We start from the raw sequence: 23,364 nt of genomic DNA, 5'->3' as shown, positions 1-23,364 counted from the left end.
ATGCATGGTTTTTCCTTTTGAAGCTTCAGTAAGCATTTTTGTGGCTTTTTTCTTTTTTTTCTTTTTTTGAACAAGCAAAGTAATCAGCTAGCGACCACCCAAAATACCTCAGCAACAGTATAGCAACAACTTAAGAATGCACTACCAATGTTGAAAACTACCCACAATGCTTCATCAACTACTCCAAACAAACTCAACCAACCAAAACATTCTAGCAAATGCGCAAAAAAACTAAAACGCAACCTATCCAGGAAAGGAATAGTTTAAAAAGACTAGTAGAATATTTTGAAGAATCGACCAATGTTGCCAAGTTTTTGTTTTTTTTTCACCAAATTGGGCTACCTAACCACTGTTGCTGTGGGTTGTTTTTAATCTCTGCAGGTGCAATAACGTAATATTTAGCCCCTGGGATGCATATATTAAAAAAAAAAAAGTATGTTTTACCCCCCAGGACTTTTACCAGGGCACCTCCCTCGAAACGCGATTGTGCTACTTTTGGACAAGTTTTGAGTAGCAATTGGGCGTTTTTTTTTTTGTTGTGAAAACTTGGCAACCCTGCCATTGACTTCCATAGTAGGGAAACAAATGCTATTAAAAGTCAATGGGGACCAAAACTGATTACCAGCATTCTTCACAATATCTTATTTTATGTTCAACAGAAGAAACAAACTCATACAGGTTTGGAACAACATGAGGGTGAGTAAATAATGACAAAATTTTCATTTTTGGGTGAACTATCCCTTTAATAACCACCACCATTCCTCAGCAGCCACATTATGGCTCAGATCCAATATCTGGACCTAAACATAAAACTTTACGTTTTATAAATACATGTTTCAGTAATAATACTTATATTACATATTCGTTTATCACTGTTGTGAGGCATTTGGACCAAATACCAAATTAAAATTAGTATTTTGTGCATTAATTTAACGGTTCAAAAAGACACAGGTGGGACTCGGCTGCGCGTGAACGCGCGCCCGACGCCTCTTCTTCTGCAACGGCGGCGCGCATTCGATCGCAGGTCTGATCTGCGTTTATTTGACACTGGCACTGAAACTAATACTTCACGGACAAAAAGCCGAAGAAAAAGCATTATAACGTGAGTAACCATTGTTATCTCCTCATATTGTTAATACTGATGGAAACAGAAAAACGCAAGTGCTTTTAATCAGGAAGTGGTTGATACATAGCGAGTTGACAAACTTTTTTTCGTTGTAGGAAGTCAAATTTTTACATTTCTGTACATTGTTAGTACGTTACTGTGCTTCCGTTACAGTGTTCATGATCTTGATTATTGCTGAAATTGAAGTGTAACGCTTTTTTTTTTTTAAATGTCGTGAATGTGTAAAAAGTTCCATCTAGAAAAATGAGGAACTTGCAAAGTGCAGGAAAACTTTTAAAACGTGTTTTATTTTTTGAAGACATTCTATGTAAACGAAAATGTAGCGTTAGTTTTGGTTTTCCATAAAACTTAAAATGTGTGGAATTACAGCATAAAGCTGTGATCCTGATTTTTTTTTTACACTTTTCATGCAACAGCAGAGCTGTCCTAAAATAGTCAGCTTGACAGTTTTACTACATTCTAATTTGTAATTTACTGATACATTTATTCATACATCATATTTGCAATAAAAAAAAATGTTTATTATTGCATTTTGAGCATAATGCATTCAAATATTTAGCCTGTAGCCTACATAAGGAAATTAAACATGAGGCATGAAATCTGTTTCTCTCTTTCTATAGATGTGGAAATCTGTGGTGGGGCATGATGTTAATGTGAAGGTCGAATCAGAGGCGGACGACTGGGAAACGGATCCAAATTTTGAGGTAAGCGGACCTGCAAATAAATGCACTCACTACAATAAGTGCAAAGGTACTACTCTAAACAATTAGTTTAGAGTTAAGTTTTCCTAAAATGCAACATATTTTATTAATGTTTGTTCATTAATTATTACTATTTTATAAATAAAAAAATGTTTCTGTGTATCAGAATGATGTGTCAGAGCAGGAACAGAGATGGGGTTCCAGAACCATAGAAGGATCAGGCCGAAAAGAACACATCAGGTAAGCGTTAATACACATACAGATGCTACATGCTATAGGAAAGTTTAAAAGATCTACAGATTTTCAATAATATATGAGATTGGCTTAATGTCACCATGCTGCATTGAACTGAAAGCACTGCTTAGAGTGTCACTCTCTGCAGAGAGGAAATAGGAAGTAGAAATGCTGCCGACTTGAGTTGCATTTCCAAATATGGACTGATAAGTTCAAGCTTACATCATGTCAGAAGCGGAATAAGATGTTGCACTGACACATTGCATTTTAAATATTACTATATGAGAAACACGGTTAAACATTTTGAATAAGCGGCAATAAATGCATAGAGTTGAGTGCGTAACAAAAATGCCACATTCCATGGTAATATGCAGCATGTAGTAACATGCATGTGCCTGTGTTTGTGTCTAGCATTGCAGATCTCAGGCAGAATGTGTCTCGGGAACATGAGGTGGTTAAGAAGAATGAGTTGGACAAGGGCCCTAAAGCTTCCTACGGCTATGGAGGGAAATTTGGAGTTGAGAAAGACAGAATGGATAAGGTAAGATTCAAAAGAACAGGCCAAAATGTAAAGATGCAATTTCATTAGACCAATTTGGAGTGGAAGTCACAGTTATGTCACTTGCAGCTGTGCACGCATTGTGGTGGCAGAAAAACACTGGTAACAAGTGAAGGGAAATGGGTAAAATCCATGGAATATGGGAAAAACTTATTGTTGTGCCTTTGGAAGTCAGAAACGGAATGCAAATCATTTTTATAGAATACTGTCATTAAAGACAGCATTTGAAGCTAAACGCAGACGTTTAAACGTACAGACAGTGTGAAGCTTGAAACCTGCTGTGCTTACTCTACTTTTAAACCATAAATATGATTTAAACAATAGGTCTACATATATTCACATATGCAGTTCATAGGGGACATATTATATTAACCCTACAGTTATAATAATATAATAGATTTTTATCTTACAATTCAGACTTTTTTTCTTGCAAATGCACATTTTTATCTGCTAGTTTTAACTTAACTCAATTTAACTTAACAGTAGTGAGTTTGTTAAGTCTGAGGGGAAAAAAGGAGTGTGGTATATAACCTTATCGTTCTAAGTAGAGGAGGAAAGAGATAATGACTAGTTGATTTTTTTTTAAATCAGATTTGTGAGAAATAATCTCGGAATTGCGAGAATAAAGACTCAAATTTACCTTTTTCTTCTATAGGCAGCTACTTAAAAACAGTAATTTTCTGCCACCAGGTATGCTCTGCACACAAAAAACTTCATCACTGTTTGCAAATACCGAAATTGGTCTATAGGAATCTACGCAGTCTTGAATTTCATGGGAAAGCGAAAGATTTTGCAACAAAAAAATGTACTGAATAGGCCAATGAAAAAGCTGTTTGGTTTGAAAGTGAATACACTATTGACAACAGACCTTTTTCCCCACTAAATTTCACCAAAAATTCAGCATCTTACATCTAAAAATATAATCTCCACCACACTGCGAAAGCCGCATATACAGTGCTACTTAAAAGTTTGTGAACCCTTTGGAATTTCCTTTATTTCTGCAGAAATATTAACCAAAACATTCGATTTTCATATAAGTCCTGAAAGTAGACAAAGAGAACCCAATCAAACAAGTGAGAGAAAAATATTTTCTTTGTCACTTATTTATTGAGAAAAATCCAGTGTTACATATCTGTGCGTTGCAAAAGTATGTGAATCTCTTGGGTTAGCAGTTTATTCTAAGGGTAAAATTAGAGTCTGTCTGTGTGGATGTGTTTTTAGTCAGTGCAATGACTATCAAATGTCAGTACGTGACCTGTTTTATTCAAAGAACAGGGATCTATCAAAGTCTGCTTATGTTTGTGGAAGTGAATCATGTCATGAACAAAGGAGATTACTGAGGACCTCGAAAAAACAGTTGATGTTGCTCATCAGGTTAGAAAAGGTTACAAAACCATCTCTAAAGAGTTTGGACTCCACAAATCCAGTCAGACCGATTGTGTACAAATGGAGGACATTCAAGATCACTGTTACCTTCCCGAGCAGTGGTAGACCAACGAAGCTCACTCCAAAGCAGTATGTGTAATAGTCTGCGAGGCTGCAAAAGTCCCCAGGGTAACTTTTAAGCAACTAAAGGCCTTTCTCACATTGCCAAATTTTCATGAGCCCACCATCAGGAGAACAGTGAGCAACTATGGTGTCCATGGCAGAGTTGCAAGAAGAAAGTTCACTATTCATTGATAATGTGGACAAGCCAGAGGACTATTGGAGAAAGGTTTAATGAATGGATGAAACCAAAATAAAACTTATTGGTTTAAATGAGAAGCGTTATGTTCGGAGAAAAGAACACGGTGGCTGGTATTTTGCTGCATCTTGGCCAGGACAGCCTGCCATCATTGATGGAACAATGAATTCTGAATTATACCAGCAAATTCTAAAGGAAAACGTCAGGACGTCTGTTTAAGAACAGAGTCTCGAGAAAGTGGGTCATGCAGCAAGACAACAACCCCAAGTCCTTCTACCAAAGAATGTTTAAAGAAGAACAAAGTTAATGTTTTGGAATGCCTGAGTCAAAGTCTAGACCTAAATCCAATTAAAATGTTGTGGAAGAACCTAAGCAACCGGTTCATAGGAGGAAACCCACCAACATCACAGAGTTGAAGTGGTTCTGCACTAAGGAATGGGCTAAAACTTCTACAAGTTATTGTGCAGGACTGATCAGCATTTACAAGAAAACTTAAAAAGGGCTAATAATGCACCAGATAATAAAAGCAAAGATTCACATACTTTTGCAGTGCACACATATGTGACACTGGATCAGTTTTCTCTAAATAAATGATAAAGAAAATATTTTTCTCTCACTTGTTTGGGTTCTCTTTGTCTACTTTCAGCACTTTTATGAAAATCTGATGATGTTTTGGATCATTTTTATGCAGAAATATAGAAAATTCAAAAGTGTTCACAAACTTTCAAGCAGCATTGTACCTGTGGGAATATTCAAACCAGGTTTGATGTCAGTGACGCCAAACTTTATTGGTTTGATGATTTTAGATGATTTTATTAAAAAATTATGTGTTGAAATTTCCCAGGGTGCTTTAGGACACAGCTATGTGGCGGAGGTAGAAAAGCACTCGTCCCAGACAGATGCAGCAAAGGGTTTCGGAGGGAAATTTGGTGTACAGAAGGACCGTGTGGACAAGGTTAGAAACTCTGACTGTCCTACACTTAATTAATAATTGAATAAATGTGATTGATTTTTTTTTTTGCCTTTTATCATTGATTTACTAACAGTCTGCCATGAGCTACGAGTATAAGGGTCAGGTACAGCAGCATGAATCTCAGAAAGGTACATTCAAACATCTTAAATCCCAAACTTCATGCACATTTTGTGCATTTTATGCATATAATAATCACTTTTTTCCTTTTTATCAGATTATGCTAAAGGTTTTGGTGGCAAGTATGGTGTGCAGAAAGAGAGAGTTGACAAGGCCGCAGTGGGTTATGACTACAAAGGCGAGACTGAGAAACATCAGTCACAGAAAGGTCATTTCAATCCTGGTCCTCAATCCAAGTTTTGGTCTCATTTTGGTATAAGAATAGCTTATAAAGCATAATTCTGTTTTCTGAACAACTCACAGACTACGCAAAAGGCTTTGGGGGAAAATATGGTGTGGAAAAAGAAAAGGTTGACAAGGCCGCAATGGGTTACGACTACAAAGGAGAAACTGAGAAACATCAGTCACAGAAAGGTAATTTCAATCCCCAACATCCTGGTCCTTAATCCTTATATTTACCTCCTTTTGGTGGAAGAAGAGTTTATAAAGTGTAATTCTGTTTTCTAAACATCTCACAGACTACGCAAAAGGCTTTGGGGGAAAATATGGAGTGGAAAAGGAAAAAGTTGACAAGGCTGCTTTGGGTTATGACTATAAAGGAGAAACTGAGAAGCATCAGTCACAGAAAGGTACTGTAAATATTCCCTGAGATCACTTGACTGATGGGAAACTCTTTCATAATCCATCTTGATGTATTTTTTTTAATGATTATAATAGCATAAGTTGCATTAGTGTCTATTTTCGAATATACACTACCAGTCAAAAGTTTTTGGACAGTAAGATTTGTGTTATTTTTTTAAAGAAGTCTCTGCTCACCAAGTCCTGCGTTTATATAAAGTACAGCAAAAACAGAAAAAAAAAATCTAAATTCATAGATTTAAAATCTAATTCATTCCTGATTTTAAAGCTGTTTTTTAGCATCATTACTCCAGTAACATGATCCTTTAGAAATCATTCTGATATTTTGATTAGCTGGTGAAAATGATTTTTTATTATTATGTTGAAAACAGCTGAGTAGAAATTTTTCAGGTTTCTCTGATAAATAGTTTTCAAAAAAAGTTTAAAAGAATAGTATTTTGTAACATTATAAATCAAATGTCTTTATCATCATCTATGATCAATTTAAAGCTTCCTATATATAATTTATACTATAATTTCTTTTCCAAAAAAAAATTAAAAAAAAAAAAATTATACTGACTTCAAATACTTTGAATTGATCTGTTCATCAAAGAATCACAAAAAAAAAGAAAAACTAATCCTACTACTACTGCTACTACTAATAATACTGGAGTAATGGTGCAGAATATTTAGGTGTGAAATCACAGGAATAAATTACATTTTTAAATATATTAAAATAGAAAACAGTTATTTTAAATAGTAAAAACATTTCAAAAAAGTTTTTGCTGTACTTTGAATCAAATAAATGCAGGATAAAAATCTTACTGTTAAAAAACTTCTGACTGGTAGTGTATGTCCATTGAGGCTATTTGAGGATTTGGCTTTAAAAAAATAGTTTTCTAACATTCAGTGTCTAGAAATATTAGTATTATATTATAATTTTTTCACTGTATTTCATGAGTGGCCCTAGCGGATAAATTGTAATTTTCTTATAATTTATTTCAGACTATGCAAAGGGTTTTGGAGGACGTTATGGAGTCGAAGCAGATCGCATGGATAAGGTACATTTCACAGAATTGTATAACCAGTATTATGGAGGTTTCTGAAGACAATTGTCAAGTAATGTTTAAAATACAAAAGTCAAAATGTGAGATATAAAATCACATTGCAAGATGTACATAAAGTTGCAACTACAAGAAAAAAAAGTTGCAATTGTTAGAAATAAAGTTCACTTTAGAAGAAATATAGTCACAGTTGTCACACTGATGTATACAACAAAGTCAGTTTGTACATTGTGACTGTGAGATATCATCTTTTGAATGTTTTTTGAGGCAGTGTGAAGCAGAAACAGGATTCCATACATTCATTTGGTTTGCAGCAAATATTTGTCAGTGAATGTACAGTACATTGAGTTTTTTTTCCACAGAGTGCAGTTTCATTCAGTGATATGGAGTCACCATCATCAGCTTATGAAAAGCCTCAGGCTTTTGAGGCCTGTGAGTGTTTGCTATTTGTCTATGCAAATGTTACATTTGAATAAATTGATTTTGAGTAGTATTGCAATGGCATTCGTGCATATAAAGTGTTGATTAAGAGTCCATACACTCAGTAGATGCTTTTTCTTCTTGGTGTTTATAGCAAGTGTAGGAGCTGGAAACCTTAAGGCTCGGTTTGAGAACATGGCGAAGGCTTCAGATGAGGAGAACAGAAAGAGAGCAGAGGAGGAGAAAGCCAGAAGACTTGCTCGAGAGAAGAGAGAACAGGAAGAGGCACAACGCAAACATGAGGTTCACATTTGTCTTTATAACCTCTCACACACACACACACATATATATATATAGATATAGATATGCTCGGTACACTTTTAATAGAAATGCATGACTACAATAGAAAACCCACCCACACCCCCACCCCCACCAGCTTTTCTTTTTCACACACTAATGAACACTTTGTAATGCTGGTCATCCTCTCTCTAAAGGAGCAGAGCAGGCATGAAGAGGAGGAAGAGGTCCAAAGACCGCCACCTGTGCCAGCATCCCAGAAACCCAAAGAGACGTTCAGAAAACTGCCTGAAATTCCCAGAGATGAACCGGAGGAAGAAGCTCAGGCAAGAGCCTTTTTGTTATATCTTCACTGCTCTTTTGAAGAAAAGAGTTTAATGCTCTCCTAAGAGAAGAGACGTCATGTGATGTGAAGGCTGTGTCTGGACTAAAAAGCTGCACTTGAACACATTGCACTTGAGCTCGATAAGAGGAACACACACACACACACACACACACACACACACACACAAACTAGCCCAACAGAAGGTCTAACCAATGTCTGACTGTCTACTTGGTGTGTCCCGACCTTAAAAGGATAGTTTACCCAAAAATGACTCAACTTCATGTAATTCCAAATCTGAATATGAAGAGTTCTTTTGGTCGAATTTGTGTAACAAACCTGTAACCAAATCAAAATGGGGACATCTTTCACCCTCAGATGGAATTACAAATCACGTGGATAATAAAATGGATTTCACCCACAAATAATCAATAAGTGATGGTACATGTGACCACGCCTTTAGAATTTAAAGGGTCAGGGAAGACTGACACAGAAGACATTTTTCACGTGAAAAATAAATTTTGTCATTAATTACTCACCCTCATGTTCCAAACCCTTAAAACCTTTGTTTGTCTTTGGAACACAATTTAAGATATTTTTAATGAAATCTGAGAGCTCTCTGTGCCTGCGTAGACGGCAATGCAACTGACCATGTTTTGTACAAATTGAGATTCACTTTCATTATATGGACGAGCGTGAACGGGGGATTTCTTTACATTTCTCCTTTTGTGGTCTAAAAAAAGAAAGAAGTGCAGTAAATGATGGCCTAATTTTAATTTTTGGTTGAACTATCCCTGTAACATACACACATTTATGCATAAATGTTTATTCAGTAATTCGGTGGGGCTGTTATTACTCATTTCACATGCAAACAGACAAGCCAATCATAACGGGCCATTTACATATAAAGGTCTTAAAGGTACAGTGGCAAAAAGAGTGTATTAAAGGGATAGTTCACCCAAAAACATAAAATTCTGTTATTATTTACTCACCCTCATTTTGTTCCAAGATCTTAATTCATCTTTGGACACAAATGAAGAGCCAAAATCCAAGAGCTTTCTGACCCTGCATAGACAGCAACACAACTACCACATTCAAGGCTCAGAAAGGTAGCACGGACATTGTGAAAATAGTCCATCAGTGGTTCAGCCATAACTTTATGAAGCTACAAGAATACTTTTTATGTGCAAAGAAAACAAAAATGTCTTCTGTGTCAGTCTTCACTGCACTTTCAGGAGAGTATAATTTAAAAAAAAGGTGTTAAAGGGGGCATGACGCACACAGTTTTACTTATGTTAATCTTGAGTACCTATAGAGTAGTACTACATCTTTCATATCTCCAAAAAGTCTTTAGTTTTATCAAGATGCAGCTTTACGATTCTCTCGGTTGTGGGCGGAGCTAAAGATTGAAGTTTCAAGTCTCACTTACCATTTGCCGTTCTAAATCATGAAAGGAATCTTTCATAGCTGGGACCCCCTCCATCTTTCAGTATCAAATTATGTGCAAATCCAGTGTCAAACTGGGCCTTGTTTATAAAAAGTTTGTCAACAAACACACTTGCAGAACTCTAAAAAAAAAGAAACTGCATCATTCACTGTTCTGAAGCTGAGCAAGGGAAGGTTATCTTTGCCTTGCAACCAAAACCACGCTTCTTTAGAGACATTCTTCCTGAGTAAGTCCCATTCAGCAGTGCAGCCGAATGAAGCGCGTTGATGGGCACGCTCTTGCTCTCGCTCTGGTCGATGTGTGCACGGGCACGCTTTTTCAGGAGAAATGCCCATAGAAGGAGTTCAACCCTTCAGGACGTCATGAAGAGCCATGATCGAGAAAAAAAAAAAACGTTCTGAAACTTGTTAGAAACCCGGAAGTGTGTATTCAGCACAGAAATACTCTGTTGTACGTTTAAATCATTTTTTTTTTTACTTTAGCCATGTTTAGCATGAGAATCTAACTCTTTAACAGTGTAAATAACTTAACATGCATCAAACCGCATTTGGCTCTCCTTTAAAGTAAATAAAGCCATTATTTCTGTTGCGCACAAAAAGTGTTCTCATAGCTTCATAAAATTGCTATTTTATTAATGTCTTTTTTACCTTTTCTGTGCCTTGAACATATCAGCTGCGCTGGCGTCTATGCAGGGTAAGGAGGCTCTTGGATTTTAACAAAAATATCTTCGTTTTCCGAAAATGAAGGGTTTCATTTTTGGGTGAACTATCCCTTTAAATTTGAAAGGCTTGGTTACATTTACCATTGTTTATTCAATTTTTGTGGGTGAAATTCATTTTATTATCTACGTGTTTGGAATTCCGTCTGAGGGCGAAAGATTTCCCCATTTTGATTTGGTAACAGGTTTGTTAGACAAATTCGCCACACTGACTACCAGAACTATTCATGCATTGCTACACTATTGGCAATACACAATGAACCTTTTTGCCTATGAAAAACGTGACCGGGTGAAAGAAAATTCTGAAAATGGTCATATTTAAATTATACAAGTGCAAAATATTAAACTCTGCTTTTTCAAGTATTATTACAACTATCACTTGAGTCATATCTAAGGACTGTAAAATGATAGAAATTTTGACTTGGACCAGTGAGCAAATCCCTAGCAACAACCCAGAACACCCTAGAAATTACAAATATTGTGGTAAAACTATTCAAAACTGCTTAGCAGTGCTGCACATTTTCTTCTGAAAATCTAATTTAGTCGATTAGTGCTGTGCTGTTTTAAGACAGAGAATTGCTCATCATCTGCTCGGTGTGTGTTTTAGGTAGAGGATCCTGAGCCTGAATATGAGGAGCCGCCATTACTGCCGCCCCGCGCAGATGACCTGATCGAAGAAGAGGAAGAGGAGGACCAAACTTACTCTGAATGTGAACCTGCCCCTGTACCTCAGGAAGAAGATTATGAGGATATTGGCTCATATGCTACTGCAGGTTTGACACACACTTTAAACTACATGTGGGAATCGAAGCCAAAGCCACATTAAGTAAAGTAGATGGTTCTACTTATCAGCCTTTATCTTTAACGCGGAAGTAGGGAAATAACGAGAAGAATAACAACGTGCAGTAAATGGAAAAACTGTTTGCAGACACAAACCATTGTGCTCATAATTACAAAAATACGTTAAAATAAAATTTGCAATATCAAGCTGTAAAACAAGCTGTTTTGTACAGCTAAAAATAGCTGGACGTGGATAAAACCGGAAGCCAGATGCATAAAATGTACAAATGCAAAACAGAAAAAGGTGGATAACAGCTATAAATGTTTGTGATTGCTAACAGCTGCAATTCCTCATTTTTTTTAGATTCTTCAGCAGCTGTTGATAATGATTATGAAGATCTAAGTGGGGGAGGACAAACAGCCACAGCCATTTATGACTATCAAGGAGGTACGTACAACTATTACAGTCCACTCATAGATACGTCATTGACATTGTGTTTGATTAAATTGTGTCCTGTTGAGTTTTTAGTTCAATCTGCTGTCTATCACGAATATCAATCATACTTTTGCAGAGGCCAGTGACGAGATCTCCTTCATGCCAGGTGACATCATCACTAACGTCGAGATGGTGGATGAGGGTTGGTGGAAAGGAACGTGTCATGGTCACACAGGCCTGTTTCCTGCCACTTTTGTGGAGCTCAATTAGTTGCTAATAATCAGTGATCAAATTTATGTTTATTAGCCACTTGCAGGCAACAATTTTTATTGCATTTTTTATGACATACAAGTGCAATATACTAACATGTACAGTATGAAAATTTAAACCTAGCTAAAAATGAGTTCTTTTTGGTTGTTTTAACAAGCCTGGATCGATTAGCTGAGCAAAATTGTCTATTCAGTGCACATGGTTAGTAACCAAATAACATGGACATTACATTTTCTTCCATAAAGATATTAGATTGAAATGTAAGTTACAAGTCAAAAGTTTTTAGACAGTAAGATTTATTTTTTAAAGAAATCTCTTCTGCTCACCAAGCCTGCATTTATTTGCTCCAAAATACAGCAAAAACAGTAATATTGTGAAATATTTAACATGTAAATATATTGTTGTGATTAAATTTTCAGCATCATCACTCCAGTTTTCAGTGTCACATGATCCTTCAGAAATCATTCTAATATGCTGATTTGCTGAAACATGTATTATGATTATTATCAATATTTAAAACAGTTGAGTACATTTTTTCAGGATTCTTTGATGAATAGATACAAAGATCAGCATTTATCTGAAATAATAAAAAAAGCTTTTTGTAACACATTTTTGGGGAAAGAAATGAATACTTTTATTTAGCAAGGATGCTTCAAATTGATCAAAAGATGTTTAGAATGTTACAAAAGATTTCTATTCCAGATAAATGCTGTTCTATTGAACTTTCTATTCATCAAAGAAACCTGAAAAAAATCCTACATGTTTTTGAGCAGCAAATCAAAATATTAGAATGATTTTTTTAAAGGATCATGTGACTGAAATTATAATGCAAAAAATAAGCTTTGGAATTACAGGAATAAAATGTTATTTTAAATAGTAAAATATTTCTAAATTGTACTGGTTTTGCTGTACTTTGGATCAAATAAGTGCAGGCTTGGTGAGCTAAAGAGACTTCTTTAAAAAGCATTAAAATCTTACTGTCCAAAAACTTTTGACTGGTAGTGTACAAGATTATATTCACTCAAAAAAGTATTTTATATTATTATGAATGTTTACAGTGCTGATTGATATTTGTTTGGAAACAGTGATGCTCTTTTTCAAATAGAAATAGAAATTTTGTAACATGCATGTTTTTACTGTTACTTCTGATCAATGTAATGCTTCCTCTCTAAATCACAGTATACATTTTATACAAAAAATCTGGCTACAATATGAAAAATTGATTTTTAAAAGTGCAAATATTCCATGTAATCTGTTTAAAAAGATAATGGGATGTCAGTATTACATGGAGAATCTCATATCAATTGCCACTTTTCTAAAACTGTATACATGAAATATATTTACAAATGTTCTAATATTTTAAGTTTTTTGCTGTTTAAACATTGCAAGTATAACCATTTTGGATTGGTGCAGACAGAGATTATATGCAAAGTACACCATGCTGCCTTATAAAGATACACAAGCCCCTGGCTTATGTTTGTTTCTTTCAATGTTGTGCATAATAAAACAAAATCCCCCAGAGAGGTATATTCGATTTATTTAGGAAAACAAAGCTCATCCATAATTATAGAAAATACTTCAAAACTTCAAAGTAAAACGGACCCATAGCGTGAGAGAGGAAAAAACATGTATATTTCATCAGAATAGTCAGTTGTGTAATACACTGACTTACAGTGTCTGACTCTTTTTTTGTTTTTCCCCATCCCCCTCCATATTAGCTAGTGAAAAGCCTTGATCATGCTGTTGAGAATCCTGTTACATCACATTCTCAACGAGAAGCCACAACCATGTCTCTCATTAATAGTTTGTCATTACAAGTATTTTTTCTGAACAAGGTTGCATAAACAGTCTAGAAATGTACAAACTGTACATGAAAAAGCTGCACAGCAAGGCTCCTGTACAGCTCTTACAGGAATAATGTCCGTACACAAGCAGATCAGTTCATCTACTAGGCGAACCCCTTCTTCAGCTTGGATTTTCCTTTTTTAGCGATACGTTTAGCTTTCAGTTTCTTTATTTGCCTTTGGTTCAGCCAGACCGGATACTGTCCTTGATCATCCAACATTGTCTTCTTATTGCGTTTCGTGTCCATATCCATCTTTCCACCATCCGCTGCAAAGCAACAACAGATCTGCATTTAATAAGGTATAACACAACATTACCTATAACCTGAATTGCTAAATGTTTCTAGATAAGCTCACCATTTTCTTCCTGAATCTCAGCATCTTCTAGCTTCTCCTTTACTTTCTCAGGTGGCACCAAGGTGGCGACCTCAGCGACATCTTTCATGGTGATCTCTCCTTTCTCTCCATGACCCAGCACTGTTTTGAGTCGGGCCAGCTCTTTGGGGGCATTTTTCTTTCTTTTCTCCGCCCTCATCATCCTTCGCCTCTTGCTGCGCAAACTCTTTGCCATCCTGATGGAAACTAAGGAGAGAAGACAGAAATTAAATCATAGGTAAAAAGGTATTTTACAAAAATGCGCTGGACCACAAAACCAGTCTTAAAGGAGTAGTTCACTATCAGAACAAAACTTTACAGATAATTTATTTACTACCTTGTCATCCAAGATGTTCATGCCTTTCGTTCTTCAGTCGTAATGAAATTATGTTTTTGAGGAAAACATTTCAGGATTTCTCTCCATATAATGGACTTCTATGGTGCCCCCGAGTTTGAACTTCCAAATCGCAGCTTCAAGGGGCTCTAAACGATCACAGCTGAGGAAAAAAGGGTCTTATCTAGCAAAACGAAGGGTTATGTTCAAAAAAAAAAAAATTACAATTTATGTACTTTTTAACCTCAAATGCTCGTCTTGTCTAACTCGGCAAGACGAGAATTTGAGATTAAAAAGTATATAAATTGTAAATGTTTTTTTTTATAAAATAACTGATTGTTTTGCTAAATAAGACACTTCTTCGGCTGGGATCATTCAGAGCCCTTTGAAGCAGCATCTAAACTGCATTTTAGAAGTTCAAACTCGGGGGCACCATAGAAGTCCATTATATGGAGAGAAATCCTGAAATGTTTTCCTCAAAAAAAACAACAACAACAACAACAACAACAACATTTCTTTACGACTGAAGAAAGACAGACATGAATATCTTGGATCATGAGGGGGTGAGTACATTAGCTGTCAATTTTAGTTCTGAAAGTGAACTATTCCTTTAAGTAGCACAGATATATTTGTAGCACTAGCCAACAATCCATTGTATGCGTCGAAATAAAAATAAAAATAGAGTGCCAAAAATCTTTAGGATTTTAAGTAAAGATCATGTTCCATGAAGATATTTTCTAAATTTCTTACTGTAAATATATCACAAAATTGCATCTGTCTCTTATGACTGATTTTGCGGTCCAGGACAAGGGGCAACCTCCCGCTCTCTCTATTGAAACCAACACGGAAGTGACTTAAACTGCAATTCATCGACTGGCCGCTAGAGACTGGCTGCAGAAGGGAGTCAGTCCCATTGACTCCCCATGTTAAAATGCCCAACTTCACAGCAGAAAAAAGTATGTTTACAGCCTGGTTCAAAAAATGGTTTTGGTCTATATAGCTAGTTTTGCCCTTCATGTCAACTGTGAGGGGGGTGAATTTTTTTATAACTCATCCGTTTAAGTTATATTAAGCCTTAAAGTTCTGTATAATTAAGGGCGTGGTCACTTGAGTGACAGGGGGATTGCCGCTGCTGTCACCACTGTCGCGCTAGGCGGGCGTGGTTTCAGCAACAAGCTCCACCCACTTCCCGCCTTTTTGCCCATTTTTGATTATCCGGGAGTGACGCGCGGTGACGCGATTCCAAGATGGCGACGGCCGACTCCCGCCCACTTTAGGCTTCAAAATAGCGCTTCAGAATCCTACGGGTGACGTCACGGATACTACGTCCATATTTTTTACAGTCTATGGTCCAGGGTCACCTATATGCCTCCTAGTCGGAAAAACACAATGTTTATTTGATATTTCCACAATTACCATAACCATTTTCGGTGTCTACCTCATTAAACACCTGATTACCTTCATCTCTTTATTGAAGAAGCTCCATGAGCTGAAGTCTTTTGAAACGTGCAAATGTTAGTCTCTCCATAAGCATGATGAAGAAACACTGATACAGACTAACTTTATTATTTTATATATACGTAATATTACATATCTAAATACCATTCACCCACATACCTTTAAATATATTTAGATGCAAGCGAAAATAGGCTAAAAACGTTTGTTAGCCACTTAGCAATCTCATTTATGTATAAACAGCCTTCTATTTTAATAGGCATCATGTTACAAACACCGCTCACAGACGTAATTACTGAAACATACGGACTTCAATATTTAATATTCAGTATTTATATTCGCAGTGTGTAACTTACATGTGTCTTCGCAGCTCCTCTGGATACACGTGTTTGCGTACAGCTACCGCTAAGCAAGTCTTTACAACAGTTCCTGTTTTTGCGACAAAACTTGGCGTGTTGACGGCTCGTGTGGTCGCCCACTTGGTCCAGTAGAGGGCGACAGAACTGCGGCCTAGTTTTAACATCTTATCAACTACAAAATTACAGGTGAGTAAAAATACACAAAAGCAGAGAAGTTATATTATAAATTCCAAAATGTATCTTAAAATGTTCTTCCGTCACAAAAACGAAGCTTTGACTTCATTTAAAGGTGAAATAGTTTGTCAATCCCAGGTTAAAATAAAGAGTCAACCAAAATATGTAAACACTGTTGTTTGTACTCCAATGCTCTGTTTGTTTTGACCGGTCCAACATGTTAACTTTTGGCTGGTTGTGGACAAACTGTTTTTGTGACTCATGACAGATGGAGGACATATGGAGGGTTTGTAAAAACTTGTTTGAAAAAACATTAATGTTTTTGCAATTCCATGTAGTGACAGTAGCTGTGCTGAAATGACACATTTCACATTTACAAACTCCAGTAAATGGTTCAGCAAGTAGTAGTGTAGTTTTCTTAAATGTGTTGTTGGCCAAGGAGTCAATGTCTGGTGGGTTAGCGTGACCCAGTTAGCTAGGTACCATATTCAGATATTTTATTATTCTCTAAAAGATGTTATTTTGTGTTGGCAGGCCTGTCTTTTGGCATTACAGCTAAGTGAAGTGTTTTGAATTATGTGGGTCTTTGTCATTATAGCCAGACAGTGTCGTCATTTTCCTGTGGCTATATTTTTGGTGTGTTTATTCCTCCAGGTGTGTCGACCTTTTGAAGTAGACATTTTAAAATATATTAAATAGAAAACTGTTATTTTAAATAGAAAAAATATTTCAGCATTTTTACTGTTTTTTTTTTCTTTCTGTATTTTGTGTGTAGTCCTTTTGGAGTAGATCACAAAGGAGTTTTGTATTCTTGTATTCTTTCTGTCAGGGTTGCTAAAGTTTAAAACGGCGGTGTGTGTGTGTGTGTGTGTGTGTGTGTGTGTTTAAAAAAACTAAACTAAATCAAATAAAAATTAATTTAAATACTTTCTCTTCAGGTTCTTATAAAGTCAATATTTTTTAGGCAATAAGTTAGTTAATTTTGTATGTATATATTGTTTTTGTAATACAAATTTTATTTATTGCCTTTTTAATTATTACATTTATTTTGATTTATTTTTAATTGCGTTTTGCACTATTTGTGTGTGTGTGTTTGTGTGTGATTTGATTTCTTTATAGACAATAGTTTATTTAATTTAGTAAGTTTTTATATTTGATCTAAATTTAGTTTTTTTCATAACAAGTATTTATTATTGTTTTAATTGAAATTAAATTTAAATTGTATTTCACACTGTATATATGGGTTTTTATATATAGAATATACAGCTGCCTTCGTATTTTAAGAGAGGGGGTATTTTCCATTGACATATTTTTGTTTCATGCCACTAAAGTTCACATAAACCCCTTCACTAGAATAATTTTAGATGCATGATTTTAGTATTATCGACATACTAATTATTGTTTTGTTTAATAGTTTTTGTCATTTCCATTTGCATTTTAATTTAGGAAGTTTTACTACATTTGTTGTGTGTTTTTGACATTTTTACTTTTTAGTTTACTTTTAATCCATACCGTTTTTGTTAATATTTATTTCAGTTTAAGTTATTTTAATACATAAAATTAAACCAGCTTATATTTAAACACATATAATATATAATTATCACATATTATATATGTTTATATTTTCTATATTAATTAGAATTTATTGAGTTTAAAGTAACGTATGTTTTCAGTGGTTTGAATTTGTTTTTATCTTTGAAATATATATTTTTGTTATTTTTAACTTTTGATTAATTTTGTTTTTTAAATGTCTAAACAGTTTTTACATTTTAAGTTTAGTTTTTTTTAAATAAATGAAAATGATAAATGTTACTTTGATGACCAGATATACAGATATAATATATTATATTATATCATTTTTTTTTCTTCTGCTCACCAAACCTGCATTTCTTCCATTGTATTGATCCAAAATCAGTAAAATTGTGAAATATTTTTACTATTTAAAATAACAGTTTTCTGTTTGAATATATTTACAATGTAACTTTTTTCCTGTGATTTCAAAGCTGAATTTTTAGTATCATTACTCCAGTCACATGATCCTTTTAAAAACTGCTCAAAAACATACTATTATTATTATTATTTTGAAAACAGCTGTGTATATATATTTTTCAGATTTCATTGGGGAAATTTTTATTTATTTATTTATTTATTGTATAATGTAACATGTTTTTTTTCAGATACATTTTGATCTTTTGATCTTTCTATTCATCAAAAAATTCTGAAAAAAAAATTACTCCTCTGATTTGAATGTTGATAACAATAATAAAAATGTTTCTTGGACAGCAAATCAGCATATTACAATGATTTCTGAAGGATCATGTGACACTAAACACTGGAGTAACAATGCTGAAAATTCAGCTTTAATCACAGGAATAAATTATAGTTTAAAATATATTCAAATAGAAAGCAGTATTATTAAATAGAAAAAAAATATTTCAAAATTTTACTGTTTTTGCTGTATTTCGGATCAAATAAATGCAGGCTTAGTGAACAGAAGAGACTTCTTTAGAAAACAAAAAAAAAAAAAACTTTTGACTGATGGTATAGTGTTTTTTTTTTCTTTTTTTTTTTTGAAGTAAGTAGATTTTGGTAACACCTCATAGATAAAAACAAAACAAACGGAGCACAACCTGCAACTAGCCTGCCATGGGACCAGCAAGCGCTCACATCAGGAGCGAAAACTGAAAGGCCCATCTGCTGGGCTGTTCCAGTGACATTGCCCTTGGCAGTCAGCTGAGGTCTCTTTGCAGTGGGGGGAGATATGTATACGTTGTTGGGTGTTTTGATTCCCCCAATTAGGGTTCCTTCAGCGAGAGTGACGTGGCTGTGTGTGGAATAATTAAGTCCCAGGACATCATGCTCTGAAATGATCAGCATGCAAACGGCACACACAAACACACACAGTCTGTGGCTCTCTTGCACACTCGCTCACTGCTTGTATGTGTCGTACATTGAACATAGCATTGGCGGTAACCATATAGTTTGACGCAATGTACTAAAACTGTATTGCTCAATTAAAAAAAAAAAAAAACTACATTTATACCTTTTTTTTTTTTTACATCAAACATTTTTAAATGCAAAAACATGTAGGAGCCAGTTGTCTGTGACCTCACGTTTTAAGTTAATTTTGTTTTTTTCATGTTGTATTTAATATAAATTCGATTCATGGCATTTTCATATTATTTCATTTAATTGTAATTGTATTTTGCACCATTTATATGCGTGTGTACAATATTTTCTGGGCAATAATTTAATATTTAAGTATTTTATTTAGTTTTATTTGAATCCTATTTCACACAGTATATATGAGATTTTGTATCTGAAAATATAACTGCAAAAAACATGTAGGAGACGTCTTTGACCTTGTGCCTTAAGTTAATTTCTATTTTTTTTTTTTTATATTAATTTGATTTATAGCTGATTTATATTAATTATTTAATTTACATTTATTTAGTATTTTGCACTATTTGTGTGTGTGTGTGTGTGTGTGTGTGTGTGTGTGTGTGTGTGTGTGTGTGTGTGTGTGTGTGTAATTTAATATTTTCTAGACAATAATTTTGTTAATTTTGTGTTTTTATATTTTAGCTAATCATATTTAACTTTTTTAATTTAATTTCTAATAATTTGTTTACATTTTATTTTAATTGTATTCCATGCAGTATATATGGGGTTTTATATCTGAATATATAAATGCAAAAACATTAGTTTTATATAGTATTTATAATGAATTTTGTATTATTAATTTGATTTATGGCATTTATTATTATTAATACAATTATTTTGCACTATTTGTGTGTGTACGTGTTTATAATTCAATATTTTCTATAGATTTAGTTCATTATGTATTTCCATTTCAGCTATATATTAAAGGAACACTCCACTTTTTTTGGAAATAGGCTCATTCTCCAACTCCCCCCGAGTTAATAAGTTGATTTTTACCGTTTTGAAATCCATTCAGCCGTTCTCCTGTTCTGGCGATATCACTTTTAGCATAGCTTAGCATAGATCATTGAATCCTATTAGACCAATAGCATCATGTTCAAAAATGACCAACGAGTTTCCATATTTGTTGTATTTAAAACTTGACTCTTCTGTAGTTATATCGTGTACTAAGACCGGTGGAAATGCAAAGCTGTGAGTTTCTAGGCCGATAAGATTAGGAACTACACTCCCATTCCGGCGTAATAGTCAAGGAAGTTTGCTGCCGTAATAAGGCCGAAGCAGGCGGAGTATTATCAGAAATGAGTTCCCAGCTAGTTTAGCATTTGCACATGTGCTGCGTGGTATTACTGCTCCTGCTTCGGCCTTATTACGCCAGCAAACTTCCTTGACTATTACGCCGGAATGGGAGTGTAGTTATATCTAACTATTTTGCGTGTGTGTGTGTGATTCAATATTTTCTAGACAATAATATAGTTTATATTTTTATATTTTAGCTAATCATATACATTTTTTAAATGTATTTTTTAATTATTTATATTTATTTTATTATAATCATATTTCACACAGTATATATGGGGTTTTATATCTGAATATATAAGTGCAAAAACAGACATCTTTGACATCGCGTCTTAAGTAATTTTTTATATTGTATTTATATTACATTTAATTTAATATTCATTTTATTTATGGCATTTTTGATTTATTTTATTTGTATTTTTCAGTATGTGTGTGTACAATTCAATATTTTCTAGACTCTAATTTAGTTTTTTTTTAGCTATTCATATTAGCTTTTTAAAATGTAATATTTAATTATTTATATTTATTTTATTTTAATCATATTTCACACTGTATATGTAGGGTTTAATATCACCTTTGATCTCACCTCAAGTTAATTTAGTATTTTTATATTGTTTATATCAAATTTGATTAATATTAATAATATTTTTGTATTATTTTATTTAAGTTTAATTGTATTTTGCACTATTTGTTTGTGTGTGTATAATTCAATATTTTCTAGACAATAATTTAATTTTGTATTTATAGCTATTTATAGCTATATATATTAACTATATTTTTTATTTAATTTTTAATTATTTAAATTTATTTTATTTTAATCATATTTCACACTGTATATACAGGGTTTTATTTAAGCAATAAGGTACGAGAGGCCGTGCTGTATCATGAATAAATCACGGCTGAAGGGCGTTGTTAGGCGTTGTAGCCGTGATTTATTCATGATACAGCACGGCCTCAAGTACCTTATTGCTTTTATAAAACGGTTACCACACAATAAAAATATTAAAATCAAAAATATATATTAATTTATATATATTAAGTTGTACGTTTTCATAAAGTAAAATCATTAACTGCCTTCCGCTGTAAAAAGTAGTCCCTAACTGCTGCAGCTGTGTTTACGTTGCTAAGGGTGGTTGCTAAGGGGGTTCAATGATACACAAAACCGTTGAGTGAAGCGGTCATAGCAGTGCCGTATCATGAATACGACACAGCTGCTGACCAATCAGAATTGAGGAATGGAACTAACCGTTTTATAAATCTGAATATATAATTGCAAAAAACATGTGGAAGCCAAATATCTTTGATCTTATGTCTTAAGTTAATTTTGCATTTTTATGTTGTGTTTATATTAAATTTGATTAATATTAATACGATGATTTATTATTTAATTAATTTTATTAAAGTTTAATTGTATTTTGCGCTATTTGTGTGTATAATTTAATATTTTCTAGACGATAATTGAGTTAATGTTATATTTTAGCTATATATTAAAATTATTTTTTATTTCATTTTAAATTACTTAATTTTATTTATTTTTAATAATATTTCACACTGTATATATGGAGTTTTATATCTGAATATATAAATGCAATAACATGTAGGAGCCAGATGTCTTTTACCTCGCAGCTTTTAATTTTGCATTTTTTGTACTGTTTATATTGAATTTTATTCAATATTCATTTGATTTATGGCATTTTAAAAAATATATTAAATTTAATTGTATTTTGCATTATTTGTGTGTGTATATAATTCAGTATTTTCTAGACAATAATTTAGTTTTTTTTAGTTTTGTTTTTTTTAGCTAATCATATGAATTTTATTTATTATTTTAATCATAAAAGATAAAAAAAACAGCCAAAGCGGATCAGATTTGGGAACAGAGCTACAGTCTCCAAAACTAAAAATAAAAGAGTGTGGTCATTCTCTTCACTTCTTGTTCATTCATTGCTTTTCTTCCTGTTCTAAACCCCAGATCTCCATCTAGAGGATTCAGAGAGAGGACTGCCATCAGCTGATAGAGACAGCTGATGATATTTGCAACGTTAACACTCTTGGTTTTGGTCTCCATGGAGCTAAATTGCAATGGCAAGCATCGATGGAACAGCATCCTGAACCCAGGTGAAAACTAAATGCCATGTCTCTGTTTTGTAGATTTCACAGTCAAGACAGTTTGCAAGTTTCCAGGTGTACCATACTGCACATCCGTCAGACTTTAACTACCCATTTGTGCCTGGTGGGTTTCTTATTTACAGTATATAGTATAATACGGCAACCAAATATGAGAAGAAGAGTTTCGCCCTTCATAACCTGCTCCTTGTAAAAAAAGAAAAAGGATCTAGATTAGTTCTGGGGCATTTTTATTATGATATCATAACACACGACTGCCGTGAGTGTTGTTAAAGGCCAGTCTATCACTGTATTATTAGAAATCGCACACTTACAACCGCAGGCTACATTCCGCAATCTCTATTACTTTTTCATCATGGGCAAGTTGATTACTCTGTAATGGTAGGTTATACGGCTCTGTGTGTGTTTGTGTTTGTGTGTGTGTTTGGTTGGTTGAAGCTAGTGTTGGTGGCTCATGCACTTTGATTGTGGTTGTTTCTGGGTTTAAAATCAATTCATTGAACGAGGTTGCTTAGCATGCCTCAAGCATTATTTCCTCACATATTGACTTGCGATGAGAAGGATGTTTATTGAATTGCTTTAATAGAGTTATTTCTCTCTGTCCTCTCTTTGCAATTAAAAAAAATGTATATATTGCCAATGCACACGAGCACCTGAAACTGATACTTAACAGCTGTAGAGTATTGCATAC

At 34.0% G+C, this 23,364-nt stretch overlaps 2 protein-coding genes across 2 annotated transcripts; one reads left to right on the top strand and one right to left on the bottom strand.

The window, feature by feature from the left end:
• The first annotated feature begins 952 nt into the window (after positions 1 to 952).
• Positions 953 to 13,287, top strand: hcls1 (hematopoietic cell-specific Lyn substrate 1). Its single transcript, XM_073838875.1, has 16 exons — positions 953 to 1,102; positions 1,747 to 1,830; positions 1,994 to 2,067; positions 2,473 to 2,602; positions 5,149 to 5,259; positions 5,351 to 5,405; positions 5,492 to 5,602; positions 5,698 to 5,808; positions 5,913 to 6,023; positions 7,018 to 7,073; positions 7,439 to 7,508; positions 7,651 to 7,799; positions 7,991 to 8,119; positions 10,888 to 11,053; positions 11,425 to 11,508; positions 11,633 to 13,287. The coding sequence occupies exons 2-16, from the start codon at positions 1,747 to 1,749 to the stop codon at positions 11,764 to 11,766; spliced, it is 1,575 nt and encodes a 524-aa protein (XP_073694976.1). The 5' UTR covers positions 953 to 1,102; the 3' UTR covers positions 11,767 to 13,287.
• llph (LLP homolog, long-term synaptic facilitation factor) lies at positions 13,284 to 16,194 on the bottom strand. Its single transcript, XM_073838876.1, has 3 exons — positions 16,131 to 16,194; positions 13,968 to 14,192; positions 13,284 to 13,878 (listed from the first exon to the last, which is right to left on the bottom strand). The coding sequence occupies exons 2-3, from the start codon at positions 14,179 to 14,181 to the stop codon at positions 13,715 to 13,717; spliced, it is 378 nt and encodes a 125-aa protein (XP_073694977.1). The 5' UTR covers positions 14,182 to 14,192; positions 16,131 to 16,194; the 3' UTR covers positions 13,284 to 13,714.
• Positions 16,195 to 23,364: the final 7,170 nt, after the last annotated feature.

Source organism: Garra rufa, chromosome 4 (assembly GCF_049309525.1).
Source record: "Garra rufa chromosome 4, GarRuf1.0, whole genome shotgun sequence".
Lineage (NCBI taxonomy): Eukaryota > Metazoa > Chordata > Actinopteri > Cypriniformes > Cyprinidae > Garra > Garra rufa.
Note: the sequence above shows the minus strand (reverse complement) of the source record. Positions and strands in the feature narration are given on the sequence as shown.

Excerpts from the sequence above, each read along its gene's own strand:
- hcls1 (XM_073838875.1), top strand. The coding sequence starts at position 1,747 with ATGTGGAAATCTGTGGTGGGGCATGATGTTAATGTGAAGGTCGAATCA. Across the intron at positions 5,809-5,912 it reads GAAACATCAGTCACAGAAAG|ACTACGCAAAAGGCTTTGGG; the intron begins GTAATTTCAATC and ends AACATCTCACAG. Across the intron at positions 11,509-11,632 it reads CATTTATGACTATCAAGGAG|AGGCCAGTGACGAGATCTCC; the intron begins GTACGTACAACT and ends ATACTTTTGCAG.
- llph (XM_073838876.1), bottom strand. The coding sequence starts at position 14,181 with ATGGCAAAGAGTTTGCGCAGCAAGAGGCGAAGGATGATGAGGGCGGAG. Across the intron at positions 13,879-13,967 it reads TGAGATTCAGGAAGAAAATG|CGGATGGTGGAAAGATGGAT; the intron begins GTGAGCTTATCT and ends GTTGCTTTGCAG.